Source organism: Maniola hyperantus, chromosome 26 (assembly GCF_902806685.2).
Source record: "Maniola hyperantus chromosome 26, iAphHyp1.2, whole genome shotgun sequence".
Lineage (NCBI taxonomy): Eukaryota > Metazoa > Arthropoda > Insecta > Lepidoptera > Nymphalidae > Maniola > Maniola hyperantus.
In genome coordinates this window covers 1,713,780-1,741,540 of record NC_048561.1, presented here as the reverse complement: position 1 = coordinate 1,741,540, position 27,761 = coordinate 1,713,780, and the positions used below count along the sequence as shown (strand labels likewise).

The 27,761-nt window shown below is 39.2% G+C and overlaps 3 protein-coding genes across 6 annotated transcripts in view; all 3 read left to right on the top strand.

Moving 5' to 3' along the window:
• The window catches only part of Cog7 (conserved oligomeric Golgi complex subunit 7), a 145,450-nt gene that overhangs the window by 6,661 nt on the left and 111,028 nt on the right, over positions 1 to 27,761 (top strand). The gene's annotated exons all lie outside the window — the stretch shown is intronic.
• LOC117994071 (zinc finger protein 271-like) overlaps positions 1 to 27,761 on the top strand; it is a 166,921-nt gene that overhangs the window by 67,308 nt on the left and 71,852 nt on the right. The gene's annotated exons all lie outside the window — the stretch shown is intronic.
• Positions 2,186 to 19,867, top strand: GCS1 (mannosyl-oligosaccharide glucosidase). Its single transcript, XM_034982302.2, has 16 exons — positions 2,186 to 2,517; positions 3,075 to 3,226; positions 4,239 to 4,416; positions 5,100 to 5,256; positions 5,880 to 6,028; positions 6,661 to 6,848; positions 7,356 to 7,511; positions 7,776 to 7,924; positions 8,722 to 8,894; positions 10,227 to 10,357; positions 11,874 to 11,984; positions 13,106 to 13,194; positions 13,691 to 13,810; positions 14,797 to 14,914; positions 15,814 to 16,004; positions 17,718 to 19,867. Exons 1-16 carry the CDS (start codon positions 2,308 to 2,310, stop codon positions 17,852 to 17,854), a joined length of 2,409 nt encoding a protein of 802 aa, XP_034838193.1. The 5' UTR covers positions 2,186 to 2,307; the 3' UTR covers positions 17,855 to 19,867.

Sequence of the window (27,761 nt, the reverse complement as noted above, 5' to 3'; positions counted from 1 at the left end):
ATTACTTTAGTAATTAGTAAATTCGTCTACACTTAACAATATTTCCAAATTATTGTGGAAAACAACAGAATCTTAATGATTTTACTAAAAACAGTGCAGGCCCGAACCACCAAAACAGGGAATATTTACATTAAATGTATACATTTTTGAGTAAAAGTGTTTTTATATTTGGTCCTTCGAACCGGATATCGACAAACAGACCTGTTATAAAAATACCTATTGAATTCATCCCGTAATCGATTTTCGGTTTAAATGATGTCATATCCGTCACCGATGAACTTCATAAAATTAGAAAAATAAAATTTGCAAAAAAAATGATATTTAGTAGGTACAATTTTAATAAATAGTTATATAATTTTTCTATGTATTTCAAGTTTCTACTCGTAGAAAAATTCAGAATGCGAAATGGCTTCAGGCCATAGTCCATCACCAAATGAAATGCGTATTGGTAGACTTCACTTCAGCTTCACACATATTCTGTAAGAACATTGTGCAGGTATCTTCACGATACTTTAAAAATGCTCATGATTGGTATATAGTGTGTTATCTATGCTCATGATTCTGAAAATTTAGAGAGACTGAACCCCGGAAGCTCAGAAGGCTCAGAAGTGTCAACCACTATTCTATCAAGGGCTTTTTTATTAAAGCTTTATCTGAGCTTGGTGATGTTTTTATTTAACTCGAAAAACAAGTAAAATTGTTTTTAATTTTAAATACAAGACTTTTCTATCATAAATTACGTTAATTACCTACCTACGTAATTAATTAAAATTTAAATTAATAATAGCATTGTTGATAAAGAACGAATTCGGGCCACGTCAGTTTTTAAACGTGTGTTTGTCGAGTTTTGACTAGAGATGACCCATTTCACAGGTAGCATGTGAAAAGTCACGTTGCTAGCCACGCACAAGTCACCCTACTACTTTACTTAATTATTAATCATTGGTAAACTAAGTACCTATTTAGTTACTTATGACTAACTAATTTACCTACTTAAAATAATTAGTTCGACGTGATTTTTTAAATGGGTATAGTTTAAGAAGTGACATATGCTACTTTTGATCGCGGAAAATCAAAAAGTTCTCGTGGGATTATTAAAAACCTAAATCCACGCATATGAAGTCATAGGCATCAGCTAGTATACACATAACTAAACAAACATAACTGTGCATCGTGATATCATGGTTACACCAACTAGTGCTCGTATACGTTGTACACATCACGCAAATTGCTAATACGCATGGCCGTAATATTAGTGACGTCTGCACTAGACTGAAGTTTCGAGCTGATGGTATATTTTTATTTCGGCTGACGTCAAAATGACGTTATTTCGATGTTAATGAGACATGGTTCCAGCGCAATAGCAATTTGCGGGACTTATAATAACTATATATTCGCCTAGTCCTAGGGGTAAGATGACTGATACGGTTATTATGCGTTGTTTATTCGTTGGTTTCCCCCGGAAGAAACGTGGTCAACTCCGTTGCTTCCGGTGAGGGATGCGTAAAAGCATTTCCCAGCTAAAAAAAGGTGTAATCCTGACGCGTCCGGTTGATCATTATTTAAGTTTACTTTTAGCTCATTATTCAATCTTCATCATCGTCTTGTCGCTTGTCATTTATATGATTTGTTGAGTATTTTTATGGATGACCTCCCTGGCGCAGTGGTAAACGCTGTGGTCTTGTTAGTGGGAGGTCCCAGGTTCGATTCCCGGCAGGGGTTTGGAATTTTATATTTTCTAAATTTCTGGTCCTGGTCTGGTAGGAGGCTACGGCTGTGGCTAATTACCACCCTACCAGCAAAGCCGTGCCGGCAAGCGATTTAGCATTCCGGTACGATGCTGTGTAGAAACCAAATGGATATAGGTAGGTTTAATAAAAACTGCAATAGCCTTTCCAGGTTAGCCCGCATCCATCTTAGATTGCATTATCACTTACCACCAGGTGAGATTGCAGGCATGGGCTAACTTGTATCTGAATAATAACAATAATATGGAATGCCATCATTTTTAATCGATTCGATAAAAAAAAGTTTTAATTTAATGTTTTTTTTTTTTAGATTTAAGTTTATTAATAGTTTATTTGTTAACCATTGATAATAAAATAAATAAATAAAATGATATGAACAAGTAGCAAGTACACCACTGTTAGCTGTCAAACTTTAAACGTCAAAGTCAAAAAGTGGTCAAAAATTTATTGACGTTTTCTGAACTTGAGCAGCGGCGCTAAATTTTATCAAAAATTCATGAAATTAAACTGAAAGCATATACATTTTTGTGTTGAAAATAAACTTTAATGGTCCACCGACATGGTTAGGAACAGAAAATTGACTACGCAACAAAAACATGGGAATAATAACGAATCTAGCAGTAGCTCTGGTAGCAGCGAATCTTCTTTTGCCAGTCGAACTTTTCACGTGCTATGGGGTGTTGGGGTGGTGTGTTTTATCATAGCAGTGTATGTAGGCACCCTAGGCTACTTCGAAACGAGGGTGAATACTCCATTAGATGAAGAAAAGGTAGGTTTTATTATAACAGTTTTTGTACCCTACCGGTGTATGTTTTCGTGTTTATGTCCGTAACTTGTGATGTGTTTTGAAATAGCTTATGCTCGCGACTTTGTCCGCGTGGACTACACAAATTTCAACCCCCTATTTCACCCCCTTTGGGGTGGAATTTTCAAAAATCCTTTCTTAGCGGGTGTCTACGTCATAATAGCTCTGCATGCCAAATTTCAACCCAATCCGTCCAGTAGTTTAAACTGTGCGTTGATAGATCAGTCAGTCACGTTTTCGTTTTATATATTTAGATTATTGTTACATGGAAATTCATATAGGTAAGTACTAGATTATCTCTGTTCAAGTAAATTCTCTTTATTCAGAATAAGTAAAATTTTACGCTTACTGATGGTCAAAATTGTTAATTTGTAAGATGATATAGTTAGTGGTGATAATTAATACTTACTTAAAACTAAAGCTACGAGGGTTCCAAACACGCCCAGGTCTGAGAAGAGCCCACAACAAACTCATATGAAAGGAGTATGCAGGGTACACATGTCTTAAATTTTGTTTTTCAGGCAGTCAAGAAGTCAGGGCTGGCAGTGCCGGAGAGGTACTGGGGCAGCTACCGCCCAGGCGTGTACTTTGGGCTTAAGAGCCGTGACCCTAGGTCCCCAGTGTTCGGTATGATGTGGTATGAACTGGCTGCAGCCGCGCACAAAGGAATTAGGTGTGTAATTAGGCATTTTTTTAAAACACTCATTTGCTCCCTATCTTACTTTAAAAAACCGGCCAAGTGCGAGTCAGACTCGCGCATCGACAGCTCCATCAGTCGTATTTTTTCGACATTTGGTATGATAATTTAAAAACTATTTTGCATAAAAATAAATAAAAATCTGATTTAGACACACTACTACACCACATTTACCACATTTGGTATAGTTATTTAACTTTGAAAATTGAAAATACTAATATTTGTTCATGAACATATTTAATTTTTTTTTCTGTTATGTAATCATAAAATCACGGTTTTTAGATTTTCCCCCTAATGTCTGCTATAAGACCTACCTACCTACCGAATTTCATGATTCTAGGTCAACGGAAAGTACCCTCTATGTTTCTTGAGAGGCAGACAGACAGACAACAAAGTGATCCTATAAGGGTTCCGTTTTTCCTTTTGAGGTACGGAACCCTAAAACCCAAAAGAACAATTTGTGCGATTTCAGTCTTATTCAAAATATCGGCAGAGTTAACCGTAAAACTTAATTTAAAAAAAATCATGTTACACCGTTTTGTTTGCCAGCTTTTCATCGTTACTCTTTTTTCAGTACCCTTATTATAAATGAGAAAGTGTGTTTATTTGTTGGTTTGTCCTTCAATCACGTCGCAACGGTGCAACGGATTGATTTTTTGCATGGGTATAGATAAAGACCTGTGGCCCTACCGCGGTTGTTTGACAGTTACAATGTCACGATCGCAATCATCTCTGATTGGTTAATGCTCGCTCACTGTTGGCCATAATGCATTGTTGCAACAAGAATCGCACAAATTCAGCCAATCAGAACAATTGAGATTGTAATAATGATTGATGCAGGTTTTAGACAATCGTTCTACTGGAGAGTGACATAGGTTACTTTTTATCACGGAAAATCAAAGAGATCGCACGGGATTTTAAAAAAACCTAAATCCACGCGGACGAAGTCGCGGGCATCAGCTAGTATTTTATATTTTGACTTTTTCAGATACTTGTGTGAACAAAATGACAACCTCCCTTCATACGGCTGGCTCCGGCATGACGGAGTGTATTTTGGGGAACAGCTAATATCTGATCCGCCTCACAATATACACACCTCCTTCATCAAGACTCCTGGAGGGGAGCATGGGGGGCATTGGACTGCTCGGATCAATATTACTGCTTCGGTAAGTATCTTCTTACTACTCTGTGCTTGCAGTTCTTATAAGCTGTGATAGCCTAGTGGTTAGGACGTCCGCCTTCTAATCGGAGGTCGGGGGTTCAATCCCGGGCATGCACCTCTAACTTATCAGAGTTATGTGCGTCTTAAATAATTAAATATCACTTGCTTTAACGGTGAAGGAAAAGATCGTGAGGAAACCTGCATGCCTGAGTGTTCTACATAATGTTCTTAAAGGTGTGTGAAGTCTACCAATCGGCACATGGCCAACGTAGTAGACCATGGCCAAAACCCATCTCACTCTGACCGGAGACCCGTGCTCTGTAAGTCGGCGATGGGTTGATCCATGATGAAGTATCTTCTTGCTTCTTCTATCCTAGAATATTTTACGTCGGTTATTTTATCGCGCGGTTTTATCTTTGAAGTTCTTATCCATACGAATATCGATTGACTTCCTTAGTCATGTTGATCTTAGTTATCAGGATATTATACATATAAGCTAAGAACTGCCTATGAATTCTTGTAGTTGTAGATTGTTGTCTCTGTCACTCATACCTATGTGACGTTTTGTCTGTCACAACGACAGAGACAATGCTCTACGAAACCGCTATGTCTTTCCAAAGGTCGATGTACAATCTTTTCTGCAGTGTACTGTCAGTCCACTGACTGCCATTGATTTATTGTTCCCAGGGCAAAATGAATACCCCCGTTGTGTTGGTATGGTACGGCGCGTTGGACGAGTCTTTGGGCGCAGGGCCACATTCACGGCTGTGGTCCGAGCGGGGCACATTGTTGGGGCACACACCAGCTTTGGGCAACTTCAAAGTGCACCTTGTACCACATTCTGGTGAGAACTTCTATTCTTGTTATACTCTCGTGGTACTTGTGTGCGGACTGCTTAGCCATCTTTTGTGTTTTGTGTGTGTGTGGTGTGTTTAATTAAGCAGTCTGCGATGTATGCAGCTGAAAGCTGTAGCCTCGTGGTTAGGATGTCCGCCTTCTATTCGGAGGTCGGAGGTTCGATCCCGGGCACGCACCTCTAACTTTTCGGAGTTATGTGCGTTTTAAGTAATTAAATATCACTTGCTTTGACAGTGAAGGAAAACATCGTGAGGAAACCTGCATGCCTAAAAGTTTTCCATAATGTTCTAAAAGGTGTGTGAAGTCTATCAATCTGCACATGGCCAGCATGGTAGACTATGGCCAAAACCCTTTTCATTCTGAGAGGAGACCCGTGCTCTGTAGTGAGCCGGCGATGATGAAACTTTTACAAGTGCTTTTGAATCGTCAACTAGTTTAATTTACCACTGGTTCGAAATGCCGTTCCTACCGAGAAGAACCAGCAAGAAACTCGGCGGTTGCTCTTTTCAAGTGATCAATTTACAATATTATAATGTTCTCAAAGGTATGTAGAGGCCAGTTCTCAGTAGTGAGCCGGCGATGGGTTTGATGATGATGATATATTTGCAGGTAAACTAATACACTCGTCGTTTTCCGAAGCGCATGTACCAGGACTTAATCTTCTAAAGGAGAAGTTCTATTCTCTATTGAGGGTAGAGACACACCCGCACTTTGGCCGTCTAGCGGTTATGGGACCAGATGAAGAACTTAAAGAAAAGGTACCACAGATATATATCTAGATACCAGCTTATTACTGGAAGACGCAGCGGTGGAAGACCCCCCACTAGGTGGACGGACGACATCAGACGAGTCGCAGGGAGCCGCTGGATGGCGGCGGCGCAAGACCGTGGCGTGTGGAAGTCCCTACAAGAGACCTATGTCCAGCAGTTGACGTCTATTCGTTGATGATGATGATGATGACTAGCTTATGCTCGCGACTTCGTCCGCGTGGACTACACAAATTTCAAACCCCTATTTCACCCCCTTAGGAGTTGAATTTTCAAAAACTCTTTCATAGCGGATGCCTATGTCATAACAGCTATCTGCATGCCAAATTTCAGCCCGATGTAAAGTGGTGATAATCAAAAGAATACCCGGCTGAGTTTGTTGTGGGCTCTTCTCAGACCTGGGCGCGTTTGGAACCCTCGTAGCTTTAGTTTTAAGTTTGCGTAATAATTATCACCACTATATCTTACAAATCCAACATCTGACCATCAAAAAGAGTAATTTATTACCTATTTTGAATAAATCATTTGACTTTGATCCGTCCAGTAGTTTGAGCTGTGCGTTGATAAATCAGTCAGTCAGTCAGTCACCGTTTCCTTTTATATATTTAGATGATTTTTTTCAGGGCAAAGAAATAAACTTCGTCCCCATACAGTTGTTAGTGGAAACACCCTTTGTATTAGACGTGGTGTACACGACGGAAGATTTTCCAACACCACCTATAAGGGGGGATGAATATACGCAGACTATGGAAAACTTGACGAAAGAATTCGATGAAAAGTTTGAGGAGGAGTTTGGATTATTGGAAAAAGGGTAAGTTTTACCGTAACAGCTTTCTGCCGTAAATAGTAAATGAAATTGTTTTACGTTTGTGATTGGTCGGTGCCTCAAAATGGTTAGCGCCCGTTGAGTTTTTGTCTTTGTCATTTGTATGGGATTCCATAACAGAGAGCTATACTAAACTTCTCTCCTTGGATAAAGTATAAGTCTTTAATACCAGGGGTTGAGTGAGATATACCAAACAGTACTAGGAGTCTGTACGGGAGCGGTGTGCAGGCTCGACCGTACCAAAGGGAGATCTCCCACCGAGCCGTTGGTTGTGCTCGGTAGCGCCAGCTAGGCCGACGGTTGTGTCTTGAAACACACTTGTTCTATATTATATAGTCCAGATTGCAGAAAACTCTGTTAGTGCGAGTACTGTCGGCGGTACATTTGTTCGGGACTACGTCATGAAATGTTATCGATTGAATAGCGCCATCTAGTTGCATCTGTGGCAACCGCCACAAGTCCATAAATAACAAGGAGATCAATTTGTTACAGATACTCGCAAGAGGATGTGGCGATAGCAAAAGCGGCCATGTCCAACATGATAGGAGGTATCGGGTACTTCTACGGCGCAAGTCGGGTGCAGTCGCAGTATACAAAGGAGCCTGTGCCTTATTGGAAGGCGCCTTTGTACACTGCTGTGCCTAGCAGGTGACTATTCCACCATAGTTTTCATCATTCTACCAATTTGCACTTGGCCAACGTGGTGGACAATGGCTTAAGCCTTTCTACAAGTGTTACGCAACTTTCTATTCCCTTACTCTGGCACTGATGTTGCTTACGTATAGCGTTGTCCTTGTCCCGCTCGACAGGCCGGTGAGCCGGTAGTAGTAATATTAGTTCGCTAGTACGGGGGTGTGCTAAAGGGTGTGCTAAATACATGCAAACAATGTTTTAAAATATTTTGTTTCTTAGATCCTTCTTTCCCCGGGGTTTCCTCTGGGACGAAGGTTTCCACGGTCTACTCATTGGTCGGTGGTCACCAGAAATACAACTGGACATCGCAGCCCACTGGCTCGACCTCATCAACGTGGAAGGGTGGATTCCACGAGAGCAGATACTAGGTAAGACAATTAACGGGGGTTTGAACCTAGGACCTAATGATAAATTCCAAGCTTTTAGTAATACAAGCTGCTTCTGTTGTTTTTCGCTAAACTAAATTTAAAGTATCTGCATCCTCTTTTTTTAATAATATTGCTAAAAAGGACGGAACATGATTTTTACATTTAAAGACAAAACTAGTCAAATCAGACAAAACGCGCACTTAGTATGCGAAGTTCTATGAAATACTGGAATGTGACGTCACATCATAATGACGTACTTTTTTAGTTTAATCTATACTTTATTTTATGATGGTTTGTTAGTTTAATACTAACAAAGGACGTTTTTACGTATTTTGGAAGACCGTCTATTTAATAATCACTGAGGTTTTTTACTAGCTTATGGTCGCGACTTCGTCCGCGTGGACTACACAAATTTCAAACCCCTATTTCACCCCCTTAGGGGTTGATCCGTCCAGTAGTTTGAGCTGTGAGTTGATAGATCAGTCAGTCAGTCACCTTTTCTTATATTTTTAGATTTTTGATACCCAATTATTCTCTTTCACACACACACACACACACACACACACACACACACACACACACACACACACACACACACACACACACACACACACACGCACACACGCACACACACACACACACACACACACACACACCGCGCGCATGAGGAGGGCGATGATCACTGCAACACAGTGTAAACTTCTGCTCCCAGCTGTTATTGTTTGTGAAATTATTGTGTGAAAAATAAAGATTATTTTATTTTTTTATTTATTTTATTTTTATCTTCCATGTACCAGGAGCGGAGGCGTTAGCAAGAGTTCCCAAAGAGTTCGTAGTGCAAAGCAACGCGGCTGCCAACCCTCCCATGCTGCTGATAACAATCGCTCGGCTGGTCAAAGCCAAGCCGCACATGTTCATGATCGATTCGCCACATCGGAAGACTTTGGATAGGATGTTTCCTAGATTACAGGTAACACTTTAGACCATCGATATAAATGTCAAGATATGCCCAAGCCGTAGATAGAGTAATAAAGGTAGATTGAAGTACTGTGTAACCGCGTATGAGATAGCGATAGCACGACGTAACGACGAATAACACGACAATTATTACCATTGTTTAGTAGTCAATATTTTTATTAACCGATCAACAATATTTGTATTAAACGTTTTTTATGTGAAAACAAGTAAATAACTAATGAGAAATACAATTACGCCACGAATTCTCATGGTTTGTTTTGCAACTAAAGTTGCATTTCTTGTATGTATTCTTGGAAAAAAACCAGTTACACGATAAGGGACAAAAAATAGGTTAGCTGCGTCTCTGTTTATCACATTAGTAACTTTATCTGTGCTCTCTTTTTAGTGTGAATGAGAAAGCAAACGTTCCTGTATCTACCTTTATTACTCTATCTACGGCCGAAGCGAACAAAATTTTTCAAGGTTTTGGAACCAAATAAATCAGCGCCACCTCTTAGATACTTAGATACTTAGATAGAACTGCCCGTTTGAAATCTAGACGTCACTTAGGTTGCATTGGTGCTAAATGAACATTTAAGGACCAATGAGTCGGTGGCATTTTGCTTGTTTAATGGCCCTGTCCTTACGAAGTAATATATAAGTCAATGCTGTAGACATTTTTTGCCGGTACTGAAATAGTACATAAGATATGATAGCCTAGTGGTTAGGACGTCCGCTTTCTAATCGGAGGTCGGGGGTTCGATCCCGGGCACGCACCTCTAACTTTTCGCAATGATGTGCGTTTTAATTAATTAAATATCACTTGCTTTAACGGTGAAGGAGAACATCGTGAGGAAACCTGCATGCCTGAGAGTTCTCCATAATGTTCTCAAAGGTGTGTGAAGTCTGCCAACCGCACATGGCCAGCGACTATGCTCAAAACCCCTCTCACGCTGGGAGGAGACCCGTGCTCTGTAGTGAGCCGGTAATGGGTTGATCATGATGATGATGATGATGAAATAGTACACGCAGTCATAGTAGTCTCTCCTCAAAGAGATCGGGTATCTTGAGAAGATTTCCCCGCGTTAACGAAAAAAAAGGTATTGCCTATAAACGGACTAGGTATCTTTTCTTTGATTTTACGTCACCCCTAGTTTAAAATGACACATGTCGATTCGGGCTCAAACTGAGAATTTCCTCACTCTAGTTCACTCTAGGTAGAGGTGGTAGAAAGGGGGTATAGAGGAGGGGGGAGGGTGGGAGCTTTAGGAGGTCAGAGCTTGAAACTGAAGTACCAAGGCAACATAACTTCGACGAGCTCTCAAACAAAACTATTTCTTTACAGGCATGGTACCAATGGTTTCAATCAACGCAAAAGGGGGAAGAGCCTCTGTCATACAGATGGAGGGGTAGAGAGGACGATGGGGTCCAGTTGAACCCTAAAACCTTGACTTCGGGACTTGATGACTTTCCTAGGTGAGATATATAGTTGAGCCATTACATTTTGGACCTCTCACTCGCAATTGCAGGCCTTATGGAACTGAAATCTGCTTTGGTGTTGTGTATAACAATAAATAATTTAGGCATGGCTCTCTTAACGATACAATTAAAAGAGCTCTTGCCACCATAAATATTCCTGCACTCATTGAGCCGGCAGGGATTAGTCGGGATGATGGCAAGAGACCTGATGGATTGACGCTGGTTCCCTGGGAACGGGGACGGGCGCTAATGTGGGACGCAACTTGCGTTGACACATTGGCCCCGTGTCATATCAGGAAGACAGCATCAAGACCGGGAGCCGCAGCAGAAACAGCTGAAAACGGCAAGCGGCGCAAGTATGCCTCTCTTATAGAGAGTTACATTTTTGTGCCGTTTGCCGTGGAGACCCTGGGGCCATGGAGTCTTAGTGCTAAAAATTTTTTACGAGACATTTCACCGCGATTAATAGCCTCAACTGGTGACAGCTGGGCTGGCTCATTTTGTGCGCAACGGATCAGCCTGGCTGTCCAGCGCGGAAATGCAGCCAGTATTCTTGGCACCATTCCACGCGGTCATGATTTATATAGTAATTAGATAAGGCTAGCTTTAAGTTTTATTACCCTATTTACAGTATTTACACCCCATAAAAAAAAAACAATAAAAAAACCGGCCAAGTGCGAGTCAGAGTAGGAACTGACGGAGCGGTTTTCACCCGCGCCCGCCGTTTTGTCCTCAAGAAGTGTATTTTATTACCTACTAGCTGATGCCCGCGACTTCGTACGCGTGGATTTAGCTTTTTAAAAATCCTGTGGGAACTCTTAAATTTTCCGGGATAAAAAGTAGCCTATGTCCTTCCCCGGGTTGCAAGCTACCTCTGTACCAAATTTCGTAAAAATCGGTTGAACGGTTGAGCCGTGAAAAGCTAGCAGACAGACACACTTTCGCATTTATAATATTAGTATGGAAGTATGGATTAGATGTGACCCGCGACTTCGTCCGCGTGGATTTAGGTTTTTGAAACCCCATGGGAACTCTTTGATTTTCCGGGATAAAAAATAGCCTATGTCCTACCCCGGGATGCAAGCTATCTCTGTACCGATTTTGATGACATTTCATCAAAATCGGTGAAACGGATGAGCCGTGAAAAGCTAGCAGACAGACAGACACACTTTCGCATTTATAATATTAAATATGGTGTATGGATTTTGAATAAATTATTTTAATTTTGAATTTTGATCGTTATTGTGATACTGATGATTATAAAAAAATCTCGAGCTCGATTCCCGACCGAATCCATACTAATATTAAAGCTTTTCACGGCCCAACCGTTCAACCGATTTTGATTAAATTTGGTACAGAGTTAGCTTATATCCCGGGGAAGGACATAGGCTACTTTTTATCCTGGAAAACGGGATTTCAACAAACCTAAATAAACGCGGACCAAGTCGCGGGCATCGTCTAGTACTTTATAAAGATTTCTATAGTCTCCTTGAAAGTTGACCATTATTTGCAGAGCCTCCCACCCGTCAGATATCGAGCGGCACGTGGACCTTCGTTGCTGGATGTACGCGGTCGCGGATGCCATCGCCACTATAGCTCAAGTGCTGGAGCTGGATTCCGAAAAGTAAGCAGAAATAAAATGGAGAGAGATTCCTTTTTGGCATTCCAAAAAAAAAAAATCTTCTATCCAAGAAATCGTTCGCTCATTGATAGAAGAAATTAATTTCTATCATTTATTATTATTTCAATTTATTTATTAAGTCGGACAACAATTGATCCATTATGTGTTAGTAACAATAAATACTTAATAACTATGTTAATACTTAAACACTAAGGAGTTAGTAACAAAATATTTATTAATGCAAGATATATCCGGAATCTGCCGCAACAGACAGACAGACAGAATAGACAAACAGGCGCACAGTCGCATCCATACTAATATTATAAATGCGAAAGTGTGTCTGTCTGTCTGTCTGTCTGCTAGCTTTTCACGGCTCAACCGTTCAACCGATTTTGACGAAATTTGGTACAGAGGTAGCTTGCAACCCGGGGAAGGACATAGGCTACTTTTTATCCCGGAAAATTTAAGAGTTCCCACAGGAATTTTAAAAACTTAAATCCACGCGTACGAAGTCGCGGGCATCAGCTAGTTTATAATATTATACAGGGTGTAACCAGAAAGCTGGCAATAACGAAGACATGTGATAGTACTGATGATTGCTGATTTGATACCACAAAAAACACGTTTTTTTTTAAAAAAAAAATCTTATAATTTTGAAAAAGTTTACGATATTTTGCAAATAAGACATCTGACTGACGCTAGAGGTCAACGAACGTTGCGTAAGTAGGCCACTCGGAGTCAATGCCGCGTCGTAGGCGGAACAGTTGACCCGAGTTTTGAACGCTATACATTGCGGGTTTCTCAGTTAAGCGTTGACTTAGGTGGATAGCGTAAAATATCCCATGTTTCTTTCTTTAGCACCTCGAAAACTTTGATTACTAATTGTCGTTTTCTGCGATATCAAAGTAAAATGAACCAAACGCTCCGCGTCTTAGGGTGAGATCTAGAGACTGCACTCTGACTTTGCTAAGACTTAAGACAGAGTTAAAACGAGACCGAGCTATATCTGTCACATAAATTTGTCTCGTTTTAACTTAATCTTAAGTCTGAACAAAGTCAAAGTGCGCTCTATAGATCTCAGCATTAAAGTCGAATTTTGAGTAACTTAGTTTTGTCTCCGTCAGGTTCGAATCAACAAGGGACCAGTTAGGCAACGAAGATCTACTAAATGAACTCCACTGGTCTCCTCACACGCACACTTACGCTGATTATGGTAAGATTTAAAAAAAAAAAAATATTAGCTATGTTAAATGACTAATATTCCCCTTTCCTCTCCAACTAAGCGTCAAGCTTGCGCTAGGAGTAGGTACGACAATAGTGCAACGGGCGGGGTTTGAACCGTCGACCTTTCGGTTTTCAGTCCACTCCTTTACCTGTTGAGCTATTGAGGCTAAGATCTTTATGTCTTCTAACATTCTTATGGTTCCGTACCTGAAGGGTGCCAATGAGACCCTATAACTAAACCTCCGCTGTCCGTCCGTCCGTCTGTCTGTCTGTAAGCGGGCTGTATCGCAAGAACCGTAATAGTTTCACAGAATTTGTTTTTCTATATTTTGCCTCAATAACAATAAATAAAAAATCAATGGCCGCCATGAAAATTTTAAAAAATTAAAGTGTTTTTTCTTGTATGGAACCCTTCGTGTGCGAGTGCAACTCGCACTTGACAGATTTTTTTAAAAGATAACGATAAACTCATTCTTGTTTACTAGGTTTACATACAGACGGGGTGCGATTCGTCCGACAGCAGAGTAAGAACCCACAAGAGGGGTCCAGAGTGGTTCGAAGTGTGACTATAGCGCCGCAACCACGCCTCGTTACCTCTGCTTTTGGTGAGACCTCTTAACGTTCTATAGCACCCAGTAGGGCGATTGTCTAAAACAATACAAGTATTACAATCTCAATTGTTCTGATTGGCTGAATTTGTGCGATTCTTGTTGCAACAATGCATTGTGGCCAATAGTGAGCGAGCATTAACCAATCAGAGATGATTGCGATCGTGACATTGTAGCTGTCAAACAACCGCGGTAGGGCCACGGGTGCTAAATCCTTTCAGAAGAAGCTTACATTGGCAAAAGGCACATTATTATCATCATCATCATCAATCATCATCATCATCATCATCACTATCATTCACTGCTGGACATAGAGATAAGTCCTCTTGTGGGATCTTGAGCCGCCGCCATCCAATGGCACCTTGCGGATCGTTTGATTTCGCCTGTCCATCTAGTGGGGGGGGGGGGTCTTCCAACGCTGCGTTTTCCATTTTACTAACTATTTCCTATTTGAGATACTAACTATTTGAAAATGAAAGTAAAATCCACATTAAATTCTCTTCAATAAGTTTTCTTGATACCCAATTCTTCTTCGTTTACCAACTTCTGATCTCATCACTTGTGGCGGTTGCCACAGTATAAACTAGATGGCGCTGTTCAATCGATGACGTAGTCGCGAACAAATGTACCGCCGACAGTACTCGCACTAACAGAGTGTTCGGAAATCTGGACTATATATAGAAGTTTCAAGATACAACCGTCGGCCCAGCTGGCGCTACCGAGCACAACCAACCGCTCGGTGGGAGATCTCCCCTTTGGTACATTCGAGCCTGCACATCGCTCCCGTACATCACTGCTTTTTAGGGTTCAACGCAAAAGTATAAAATCGCATCAATCAACTAAATGCTTGACTGAAGCATCGAGCAAACATTGTAAACGGTCAAACAAGCTTGGTTCAATCTACGTGGTGCTTGCTATCAAGCCGCTTGAACGTCTCGGAAGCTCTAAACAGAGTATTTTCATGATTTTGTTTCTCTCCACAGGTTATGTATCCCTGTTCCCCATGCTCCTCAAAGTTCTGCAGCCTGAGAGCGAGAAACTGGGGAAAATATTGGAAATGCTGGACAAACCTGACTTATTATGGTCACCATATGGACTGAGGTTAGTTGCTCGTTGAACATTACGTCATCGCCCCACCGTTGTTTTAAGAATATAAAATCGAACGAGCTGTGCGAAACGATTCATTATTCGTCTGGCTCTGGCCGGAGGCACTTCTCATTAGACACTGTGTACTGTAGGAATTATTATTGTGGTTGTTGCCTAGGTTGTAATAGTTAGCTATTTGTTGGTCTGGGACCGGTGTAGGGGATGGTGGAGCCGGTCTAGGTAGGGACTTGGGCAGGGTTAGTTAGTGTTGTCTAGTCTCATTGGAGACGTTGGTGTCATGACTCATAATTAATGAGGGTTGATATAGTTTTTGTTGAGGGTAGCTCGTGTTGTCTCTCGTAGTGCGAGAATATTGTTAGTATGCCCACGTAGGCACGGTAATGTTATAAGCAGTATACCAACTTCATACAAACGGGCGAAACGCGAGCTATACCTACGCGCCTCGATCTCGCGGTGCGCTCGTGGTGCAGCCAGTCGCGACTGTGCCGCAGTGACGAACGGACGGTGTTTTGTTTTTTTAATAACCGCGCGATTTTTTCACTAAAAATAAGTTTAGTTAAGTTTAGTTAAGTACATATTTAATATGACAAGTACATATTTAAACACAAAGTAGGCAAATGACAAGTACATATTTAAACACAAAGTAAGCAAATGTAATTGAAATGCCGGAGGCGGGCAGCCCTATCGCATGTTTACGTACTGCGCTTCTGTAGGTATTTATTTCAAAGATACGGCCGAGTTACATTACTGTATAGATAACATTACCGTGACGTAGGCTCGGTTAATCTGTTTTAATCATCATCATCTTCATGAAGGCACTCTAGCCTTTACAATTAAGAGACCTCACCCGTTTTAATTACCTATACACTGATTTAGTTTAATGTTCTTAACAGATCGCTATCAAAGCTGTCTCCGCTGTATATGAAGCGCAACACAGAGCACGACCCGCCGTACTGGCGCGGCCAAGTGTGGATCAACATCAACTACCTCGCCCTCTCCGCCCTCAAGCACTACTCCAGTGTGAAGGGGCCTCACAAGGAACGCGCGCTCGCTCTGTACACGGCGCTCAAGGACAATGTAGTGCGCAAGTATCCCAAAACTAGGAACTAAACTTCGAAAAAACAAGGAATTACAAGAAATGTTACTAGGGAAATATAATTTCAATGTAGAGCCGTTGTCTTTGGTAAATTTCTTGTAGTATTGGTGAAGGAAGCTTACCAGGGATACATGACTTCTGAGGAGCATGTAAGTAATGTTCTGAGCTGACCCGCCGTACTGGCGCGGCCAAGTGTGGATCAACATCAACTACCTCGCCCTCTCCGCCCTCAAGCACTACTCCAGTGTGAAGGGGCCTCACAAGGAACGCGCGCTCGCTCTGTACACGGCGCTCAAGGACAATGTAGTGCGTAAGTATCCCAAACAAGCGAAAAACTGCAAAATTGCATTGAAAAACCAAGGAATTGCAACAAGAAAGATTGCTAGGAAAACATAATTTCAATGTCGCCGTCAGCATGCGGTCACACGAGTAGATATTATAGACCAGAGGGGAAGCTTCACACTAGCTCACGCACACCACGACGTGCCACGGACGCTCCGTGCGCCCAGTTTGGCGGCAAACGGACCGTCCGTCACACGTCGTGGTGTGTGTGAGCTGCGCTAGAGGAGTGTACCTACAGCCAGCCACTAGTATGAAGCTTCCCCTCTGATCTATATATCTACTCGTGTGCTGCGGTGTTCTTTTCTATCTCTTTCTGGAAATTCATTCGTAAAAACTTTGAGACTTTGAAGACTTAATAATATTCGGTAAAAAAAATATCGCTCGCGCTTCATAGTTAAGTACTTGTCTAGCTGTAGTTTGTACTACCTAAAAAAATCATTATATTACAAATGATAAAAAATCGTGGATTTGATTCGCTCCAGCATGCGCGGGGCTGCATTTATTTATACTTTAATCAAAAACACTTGTCATTGTTTATTTAAATTAAAATCTTTCTATTTCCATCAAACAAATACAAGCTCGCTACGCTCGCGTACCTTGAAGCCGGGTCCAGACAAGTGTAACGTGTGATGTAAGATTACTTGTAATTTATCGTAAACAGTGTGGACGGCACTCAAAGCGAATTGTGTACACGAATCCATACTAATATTATAAATGCGAAAGTGTGTCTGTCTGTCTGCTAGTTTTTCACAGCTCAACCGTTCAACCGATTTTGACGATATTTGGTACAGAGATAGCTTGCATCCCAGGGAAGGACATAGGCTACTTTTTATCCCGGAAAAACAAAGAGTTCCCACGGGATTTTTAAAAACTAAATCCACGCGGACGAAGTCGCGGGCATTCTCTAGTCTATTTATAATTTTTTTCCAAACGAGCACTGCGACTTGCGAGCGCCTTTGTGTTCGCGCAAAATACCGACAGCCGATGGATCAGCCCGAGCGCCGACGCGAGCGTTACATGAAATGTTCGTAGTGCCGTCCACACGTAGAATTCGTGTTACATTACATTACGTTACATACGTCTGAACCCGGCTTTACGTTTCTTGTATTTGTTTATTTATTTTTATTTTTCATGTACCAAAATTGTAGTATATAAATTAATAATAAATTTCCAATGTAATAATAAATTAAGTTACATTGGAAATGCTTATCTCTAAACAGAGATTTCTTCCAGCTTCCCATTCAAGGTTGTGAATAAGGCGTATCAAGAAGTGGAATAGGTCTACGGTACTAGAATCTAATAAACTACCTACATAAATATTTGTTCTTTGTTTCTGAATATTTTTCTTCTTTTTACTAGGTAACATTCTATTGGAGTACAAAAGGACCGGCTACCTCTACGAGCAGTATTCCGGGGAAGATGGCCGCGGCAGTGGGTGCAAGCCCTTCACCGGCTGGACTGCACTCGTAGTACTCATAATGGCGGACGACTATTAAACGCAGCCCGCGTCACCTAAGTTGAAACTGTTCGTCCATTTCGATCACCTGAGATGGAGTGCAGAGGACGAACCAAGCGAGGGTGTATCATACTCCTCCCGCAAACACCAATCTAGTGTTCTTGACGGCGTGTTTTTCAACTTTCGTGACGCGTAATGTCATAATTCTTAGAGACCCGGGCTCGGTAGTGGGCCAGTGATCATGACCCGTCTCCCTCCCATAATGCGTAAACCGTGCCTACAACGGTCATGGTATGGTCATTACTGCATGACGTGATTTATGTATAAAGTACTAGGGTATACTAAATTGAAAGACCCGGGCTCAGTAGTGCGCCAGTGATGTTGAATGCCATCATGACCCGTCCACCTGCAGTGCGACAAGGCTATACAGGCGCGTGTCGAAAATCGTAACTAACGTTGCCGTCAAGTGTCCTCTTTGTTCTTGTTTGAATATTCTAGGCCTTTGTTCTCCAACAGCGCCCCCCTGTCAATGTCATTCAAGTGCCAAGAGAGCCTTGTCGCACTGTACCTAATGCGTAAACCGTGCCTGCAACGGTCATGGCACGGTCTGTTCTCATTACCGCAAGACGTGATCTATGTATAAAGTACTAGGTTATAATAAATTGTAAAGAGATACAATAGCATAGCAAAAACAGGTGAACTCTAGCTATAGAAGATGATCGCTAGCCTGAGCTTTTTTTAATGTATCTAATAGTAGTGATGCACAAAAATTATTTATCGATGTTTTAGAAATCGAGTAATCTTGTTACGATCACCTATTATAGTCGATGCATTTTAAACTGAGTCGTCGAGTTATCCGTCTGTTTCGTTCGCACTTACCTACGACCTGTAAGTGCGAGCGAAACAGACGGATAACTCGACGACTCAGTTTAAAATGCGTCGACTATACTTGGTTATAATGTTGTATACTGCCGTTAATTCATAGTAAATTCGATACTTTTATCATGCTTCCTTTCCAAATCTTTATCAAAGACAAAATTCCATATCTTGACATAATGTATAGTCCGTACAAAATGATTCCTCATACGCCATTTTAGCTCTATGAGTCAACTGTCATGTCAAAAGTATGATTAATCTTTAAAATATACTAAAATCGTATTTTTGACATGATATTTGACACAAAAAGTTAAAATGGCGCGTGAGGAGTTAAAATTTAGCGTTATAGGAACATTTATCCATAATGTAAAATGTTACTAAATTACTAGGTAATTAAAAAAAGGGAATTTTTAAAAAGTAGACTGTGTAGAGGCTAAGTTTAGAAATAATTGGTAAGCTATAGAAATTGATTGATATTTACAATATCCTTTACATGATAGGATCGGCTTGAATTAGTCATTTTTTAATCGTGCTATCCTTTTCTGCAAGGAGTATTATGAAAGGGATAACACTAATTAGAGTCTTGTCAATTCAGATAGTTAAACTAGGCATGTTAAGTGCACCTTAAACGGTCAAACATGTTTGTCAAATATATTTGAACGTCTGCGGTCGTGTTTGATGCGTTTGTCAAACAAACTACGTGTTTGGCAAATTTGTTTGTCAAACATGCTTGAAGGTGTTCGGCTGCGTTTGTCAAACAAACTACGTGTTTGGCAAATTCGTTTGTCAAACATGCTTGAAGGTGTTCGGCTGCGTTTGTCAAACAAACTACGTTTGGTAAATTTGATTAACGGCGTGTTTGACAAACATGTTTTGTTTGACCGTTTACGGGGCACTTTAATATGAAATCTCGGGTATTAAACTAAATATACTTAAGAGGTAAAATTACATTCTTAGATTTGTTTAATGTAAAAATAAATGCAGTTCAATTCATTTTTTTATGGTTATGGTTTGAGGATGTTCAAGGTATCTTACAATAGGGTACCTACTAAACAGGTTTTTAAAATATTTTTTTATAATTATATTGTGTTTTGTTGAAATTATGTGATATAAATAGTAATATCTCAACTCCAGTGATTCTTCTGTATATTATGTAAATAAATATTTTAATGAAATACCTAATTGTTTTATTTATCAGCTGTACCCTATCCGCGAAATGAAGTTAGTATAGCCAATATAATAATACTAGCTTTGTGAGCATATTTGTATGGTTTGTCCTGCAATCACGTCGCAACGGAGCGACGGATTGACGTGATTTTTTGCATAGATATAGTTAAAGACCTGGAGAGTGACATAGGCCACTTTTTATCACGGAAAATCCCATGGGATTTATAAAAAACTTAATTCCACGCGTACGAAGTCGCGCGCATCAGATAGTCTTGTATAAATAATGTCATGAATTCTTGAATCCGGATTTCTTTTTACTATGAGAATTTTTTACATGTACCTTCACATACATTTTCGACTTGAATTCCTTACCACATATCTCACATTTATGTAAAATTCCATCATTGTAGTGGACACGTTTCATATGACCTCTCAAATAAGCCTTGCATTTCAACTTTGAGTTACATAAATGACATGTATATGTTTCATTACTATGACAATTCCTTATATGTTCTGGTAGAGCATTGCTAAATATAATAGCAGGGCATTTAGGACATTTAGCTTTAGGTTTTTCGACTTTAGGAGTACATTTTTCTACTTTGTGAGCGTATTTGTAGTGTCTTTTTAAATTATCTTTACATTTAAACAATAAATTGCATTCTTCGCACTTGAATTTTGATTCGCTGTGTACGTTTTTCATGTGTTCATACCAATATTTGTATGAATACGTTTTTTCACAAATCAAACATTCATGTCTTTGTTTCGTGATAGGAATTCGTCAGTTGTATTGCCTTACGTGATTTGTCAGGATGTGGTTTTTTAGATTTGTCTTATCGCTGTAGTATTTAGAGCAATGCTCACATATGAATACTTTTCTTTTAATTAAAGGCACTTTTAGGTGGGTGAGGTTGTGTTGAAGAAGTGAATAGCTGAAACAAAAAAAACTGGTTAAGTGCAATTCTGACTGGTTCTGTACCAGTGTACAAGATTATGTATTTTAATTTTTTTTTAAATTTACATTAGCCATTTTGAAATTCTTCATTTGTTGATATCATCATCATGATCAACCTATAGCCGGCTCACTGCAGAGCACGGGTCTCCTCTCAGAGTGAGAAGGGTTTTGACCATAGTCTACCACGCGGACCATGTGCGGATTGGCAGACTTTGTTGATTGATATAGCTGCATAGAAATACACATTCTGTACAAATTTAAACTCTACCTACCTATTACAGTTCAGACAGACGGACAGACAGTGGAGGCTTAGTAATAGGGTCCTGTTGGCACCCTTCGGGTACGGAACCTTGAAAAGTGAGTAATGTTTTTTTACATAAGAACCTTTAGATGTTGATACCTATAAATTGGCCTTCAGCACAAGCTAACAGATATGTGTATGTTAACACACTATTTACTCTATCCCACACATTTTGTTTCTCAAAAAATAACAGTAACATCTGACAGTACTGGGATCTTGCTCTAAAACAAAGAATATAATAATTTTAGTAACAAACCCGTCTGAAAAGTATTTCCCACACAGCATACAAGTTTGGTAACTCTCTTCTTTTAACTCTTCATAAATTATTTTGTCCTGGTACTTTTCATGTGGGGCCTGTATAGAGCTGTCACTAATCACCTTAGTTGGCATATAAGTTTGGAAATCTTGTTTGAATTGCTTATAAATGTTTTTTTCCTGGTAATCTTCATTTGAAGCATAGCATATATTATTTTCATCCTGGTAGTTCTCTTTTGGAACTAAATTATTAATCGCCCAGTCAGTTTGTGAGTTATTTGGTTCAAATTCCTCATTTGGAGCCAATGCTGTCTGTATGGGCCACTCAATACCATTTTCTACTTTTACACTAAAATCGAAGCAAAATTCCAAGTCTTGTTTTTCTTGATTTACTAGAGTGATGTCAGGTTTACAATCCATACCATAAGTGTTAAAGTACCAAAAAAATGGCGCAAAATGCACAGATTTGTAATGCTTGTAACCATACTCACCGACCAGAAATAAAAGATTAAAAGACCATACTTTTGACATGACAATTGACATTGACACAATATACATCTCTATGCAATATACCTACATAACAAAAAGCTTATGGCTTTGCTGTGGTCAAAGAACTTTCCTATGTCGATGGCTGTGGTTTTGTTCATGTCATTTATGTTAGCTCAAAAAGGCTAGAATCCAGAGCCGTAAAACCAGTTAAAAATCATGTTTTTTTTTCTGGTGGTGGTGGTCACAGACCAGTCCTGGCATCGTATAATAGGTAGGTACTCTTTGCCTGGCAGGCTGGCATACAAAAATTTTGCTACAGTAATCGGTAAAACGTAGTGCTTATCAGGCCCTGTCAACTGAGGGCCATAAAAGATGCATCAGTCCATTTCTTTCGCACTTTCTATTCCTCTTTCGAAATCCACAGGACTATCTCGCTCCACTCACACAGTATTAAAGGCACATGTACATACAGCACACTCTCTCAAGATTGCTCGAATATTATTGGTCGGTGATTAGCTCCAATCGGCTTTCATTACATAGAATTTCAAAATAAAAACGTGATGTCGGTTTTGAGAGATTTTATAACCTAACCTAAAAAACTTAATTTTTCTCCTATTGCGAGAGTTGTAAACCTTGTGGTTTAAACCTGGAAGTGTGCTGCAGTTATAACAGGATATTCGTTTTATATTTCTATTTTCAGTTTTTTAAGGGATTGTTTTAATTTAGAGATATAGTGGATGTGCTCTTTAAACTTGCCTACCTAATTTAGGCTTAGTAATAATTGTTAGTGTTTCTAAATACCTACCTAGTATCCTTTTTATCCGATATGAGGCAGTGTAGTGTACCTAAGTGTAAAAGCACCTTACATTTACACGCCGTACCTTTTACCGACACAACTAGATGGAAGGCATGGTTGTTTAACTGTCCATATTTGCGTAAGTACTCCCTTAGGCAATTAGAAAATGTCAGGATTTGCGAATCCCATTTCTTACCTCGGTATATCGTAAATAATAGATTGACAAAAGATTCAATTCCCACGCTGAATTTGCATATTACACAGTCTTCTAAAAACCCTAAAACTAAACTAAAAACCCTAAAAGGTACTAAACCAGTACATTTTAAAATTGACAAATTTCTAGAGATATCCCCTTTACAGCGTGGTAAACCCTTCGATGTTAACATAGTCGATATCCCATCGACTTCACAATCAGACAACCAAAGTAAGAATGAGCAAGCTTCTGTTATTTTAAGTCCTATTGATTTAGTAAACCCCTTGCCAAATATCCCGATTCCTGACAAACAGAAGTCACCAGATTTAATTCAGCAGTCTATTTTAGAGCCAACAACTTCTATTACTCATTACTCACAACCACTGAGTCCTGCTCCTCATGAGTCCATGCATTCTGAAGTGGTATCTGCTTCACAGACAACCTTTCCTTCTGAGGATGTTCAAAGTTTCATTCCGTCTGTTCCCATGTCTTCCGAAAATGTGTCTGCTTTACAGACTAAAAGTTCCATCCTGTCAGATATCATGCCTTCTCAGGATGTGTCTGCTCTGCGTACTCCAAGTCCCATTCCATTTGATCCCATCTCTTCAGAGGATGTGTCCAATTCACAGGCTACAACTTTGATACCGTCTGATCCTATGCCTTCTGAAGTTGGGTCTGCTTTACAGACTACACCAAAACGTAAAAGAACACATTCTAGATCTCATCATAAAAAGCCAGACATAATTCCTAGAGTACGTTTAGATAAAAATCAAGAAACCCCTCGTAAGCAGAAGCTACGTCAGGGTAATAAAACATTAAAAATAAAATTACGGAACATGACTATCAGATATAATAAGTTTAAGGCAAAGGTGCAAACAGTTTCTGATAAAATAAAATTCTTTATCACAAAATATCCTATTTTGAGTAATTTCGGCAAATTATTAGTAGATTCACAGTTACGACTATCTGGTGTGAAATCTAGAGGTTCTAGATACACTAACGAAGAAAAAGTTTTTGCGCTTTCTTTATATAAATTAAGTCCAAGGTGCTACAGATATTTGCAAAAAAGATTAAGATTACCAGCTCAATCCACTATAGGCTCTATATTAAATAATATACCTTTAAGACCAGGTATTAATGATTTTATTTTTCAGCATTTGGCAGATGCTGCTAAAAATAAAAATTGTATGGGGTTACAATGTGTATTGCTGTTTGACGAAATGGCAATTAACAAAAATTTATTTTTTAATTTTCATACCGGTGTTATTGAAGGATTTGAAGATCTAGGAGGTGGTGAACGCACTAACAATGTTGCTGACAAAGTTTTAGTGTTTATGTTACGGGGCATATTTTTACCTTGGAAGCTACCTATAGCATTTTATTTTGTACGAGATGGAATTAAAACCTTCTTTCTAAAAAACATTATTAAAGAACTAACTAAGGAAATATTAAAGACAGGATTTGTTTTGAGATCAACAGTATCAGATCAAGGCTCTGCCAATGTTGCTGCGATAAACTCATTAATAGCTGATGCACGCGAAGATTTACTTCGAAGTGGCAACGATGGGTGTAATATAATACATTATGTCATCGAAGGAAACAAAATATATCATATATATGATGTCCCACATTTACTCAAATGTTTCCGCAATAATTTTCAGAAGAAGGACTTGCTCATCGGGAGTCAGCGTGCTCAGTGGGACTACATTGAGAAGCTGTTTGCTGTTGATGGTGTGGCAGGTGTTGGGTGGTCTACCAAATTAACAGACAAACATGTGAAACCAAATTCATATGACAAGATGAAGGCAAGTAACTTTTGCTTTGTAACAATAGCTTTGTGATAATGTCCTTGCCATGGAAAAATCCAATAAAACTACGGTGCGCAGACCTTAGTTGTTGGTACTAAAACTTCTTGTTTTCGTGGTGTCTATGTGATCACGTTTTTGAAAGCACTATCTCCGAAACTATGGGTTGTAGACCCTGTTGTTGGTCCATTTTAAGTTTCAGCTTACAAAATTCTCATCACATGATCACATAGACACCATGAAAACAAGAAGTACTAATAACCAGGGTCGGCGCCCAATAGTGTCGAAGATAATTATGAGCATACTAGGTGATGCCCGCGACTTCGTCCGCGTGGATTTACATTTTTCAAAATCCCGCGGGAACTCTTTGATTTTCCGGGATAAAAAGCAGCCTATGTGTTAATCCAGGGTATAATCTATCTCCATTCCAAATTTCATCCAAAGCCGTTCAAAGTCAAAGTCAAAGTCAAAGTCAAATGATTTATTCAAAATAGGTAATAAATTACTCTTATTGATTGTCTGGTATAGTGTTCGATTTGTAAGATAATATAGTGGTGATAATTATAACGCAAACTTAAAACTAAAGCTACGAGGGTTCCAAACGCGCCCAGGTCTGAGAAGAGCCCACAACAAACTCAGCCGGGTATTCTTTTTATTATCACCACTTTACAAAATTATTGAAACTTATTAGAACTATCACAAAGTCGTTAAGCAACTCATTCCCAAGCTTGCTTATCATTTAAAGTTCAGCTGTTTTTGCGTGATTGAGTAACAAACATCCAAACATCCACACTTTCACATTTATAATATTATTAGGATTAGGATAATTAGGTTGAGGATAGTATAGTTATGAGCATAGAAGATAATTTTTTAAACAAAAATTTGAATCCTTATGAATTTCCAACCCACTCATTTAAATTCTTTAATTATATTTTAAGCCCAATTGGGCCGATTCTCTAGTACACAATCTCTAAACTAAACTAAATTAACTGGTCTAAATCTAGTGCTTTCCTTTTCCGCAAGCAACATTATGAAAGGGATAGCAATAGATTTAGACGTACCATTTTAGTTTAGCTTAGAGTTTGTGTACAACGGAAATGTTTACTTTAAATCTAAATAGCATTATCAAATTTAGTTTATTAACATATCTAATAAAAAATAACTATGCATTACAGGTGAAACTTGCTGCGCAAGTCTTCAGCAGAGATGTGGCCCACAGCTTAAGAATACAGATGAACACTTATCGTCAACTACAACTGGAACATGGTTATTGTCCTCCATCTGTAAACATTGATAATGGACTTTTCACTGCTGAGATCCTTTTATTGATTCATAATTTATTCAGCAGCCTGAACTCCTCCGGCTATTCCAGTACTGACCTATGTAATTCTTTATCTATAAATTCAACTCATCTTGATTTTTGGAATGAAGCAGTGAAGAAACTAGAATCAATGAAATTCGATGCGTCAGATTCAAGAGAAAGTAAGCCATTGTGTTTAAGAAATTTTATACACGACATTAAAACTATAAAACATCTTTGGTCAGATCTTAGATTAATCTCAGGCGTTAAATTTTTGAGTCTGACGCGTTTAAACCAGGATCCCCTGGAAAATTTCTTTTCTCAGATTAGAGGTCAGGGTGGTTCTAGCACACACCCGGACTGTCATAATTTTGTTTCATTGTTCAAAACATTGTTGATCAATAACATTACAACCGGGAAATCTCTGTATGCGAATTGCGCCGCCGATAGTGATAAAATGCTCGGTACTCTAAGTAATTTGGTAAGTAGACCAAAACTTGATACACGATTTGTTGATTACAGTTCTGATATTCATAACGTAAATTTTATTGAAGAATGTGTTCCACCTGAAAACGTTTTTCAAACGAATGCTTTGTCTTATATTGCCGGCGCAGTTTGTCGGTATTTATTTCCAAAGTTAAATTGTGAGCAATGCCCAAATTGCCGAAATACACTATTGTCTAACGAAATTAAATCATTTCATACTTTAATTGAAATGAAAGAATTTGATTCAAGTAACAAAAAATTGTACTACCCATCCAATCAATTGTTGTCCCTGGTATGGGATTGTATATCTATCATTGAAAAAATTTTGCCAGACATATGTAAGGTTTACATATATTCAGATTTAATTAACAAATTCGAACAAATTAATACATCTTGGTTTGATTGTGTTGAGCATAAATCAGATTTTTTAAAAGCTTTTTGGTTGTTCGTAATAAGAATGCAAGTTAGACAATGGTGTATTAACTTCAATAGAAGAATACATAATGTTGATTCGAGAAAAAAGGGAAAGGAAATGGAAAATTTGATTGCGACAAAAGTTACTAAAGGCGCAAGCTATAGAACTGTACGTCGCAAAAGTAATTAAGGTTTTAAGCCACTGTTAAAAGTTTGAATTGATGTTTTAATGTTCACTAGCATATGCTCGCGACTTCGTACGCGTGGACTACACGAATTTCAAACCCCTATTTTACCCCCTTAGGGGTTGAATTTTTAAAAATCCTTAGCGGATGCCTACGTCATAATAGCTATCTGCATGCAAAATTTCAGCCCGATCGGTCAAGTAGTATGAGCTGTGCGTTGATAGATCAGTCAGTCAGTCAGTCAGTCACCTTTTCCTTTTATATATTAAGATTAACTTTATTATTTTATCTCTCTTGAACAACATTAAAGTCGTATCATTTTGCCATTTCCGTTCGCAGACTAACTGACACGCCATGGCTTCACTCAGGTGGAATTCTATTTCTCTTTATTCTCTATCCCGTGGTAATTTAGAAAATTGCATTTCGCTTCAAAAATTTCAACTTTTTAGGTCCAAGTGTTTGGGCTGGGTGTTGATGAGTCAGTCAGTAAATCGAGACTTTTCTTTTGATGTGATGATGATTGCACTCCAATATAATATGTTATACAGCATACTGACAGGTTCATAATGTATCTATCTAGTATAATATTTTAAATTATAGCCTCATTGAGCGCTTCTAAATTCTTAACCACATAAGTAAAATGTTAAATACCTAGTATATATATAAAACTCGCAATCCGCCTGTGCAATCACTTATAATTCTAAAGTAATATTTTGAATACCTACTTC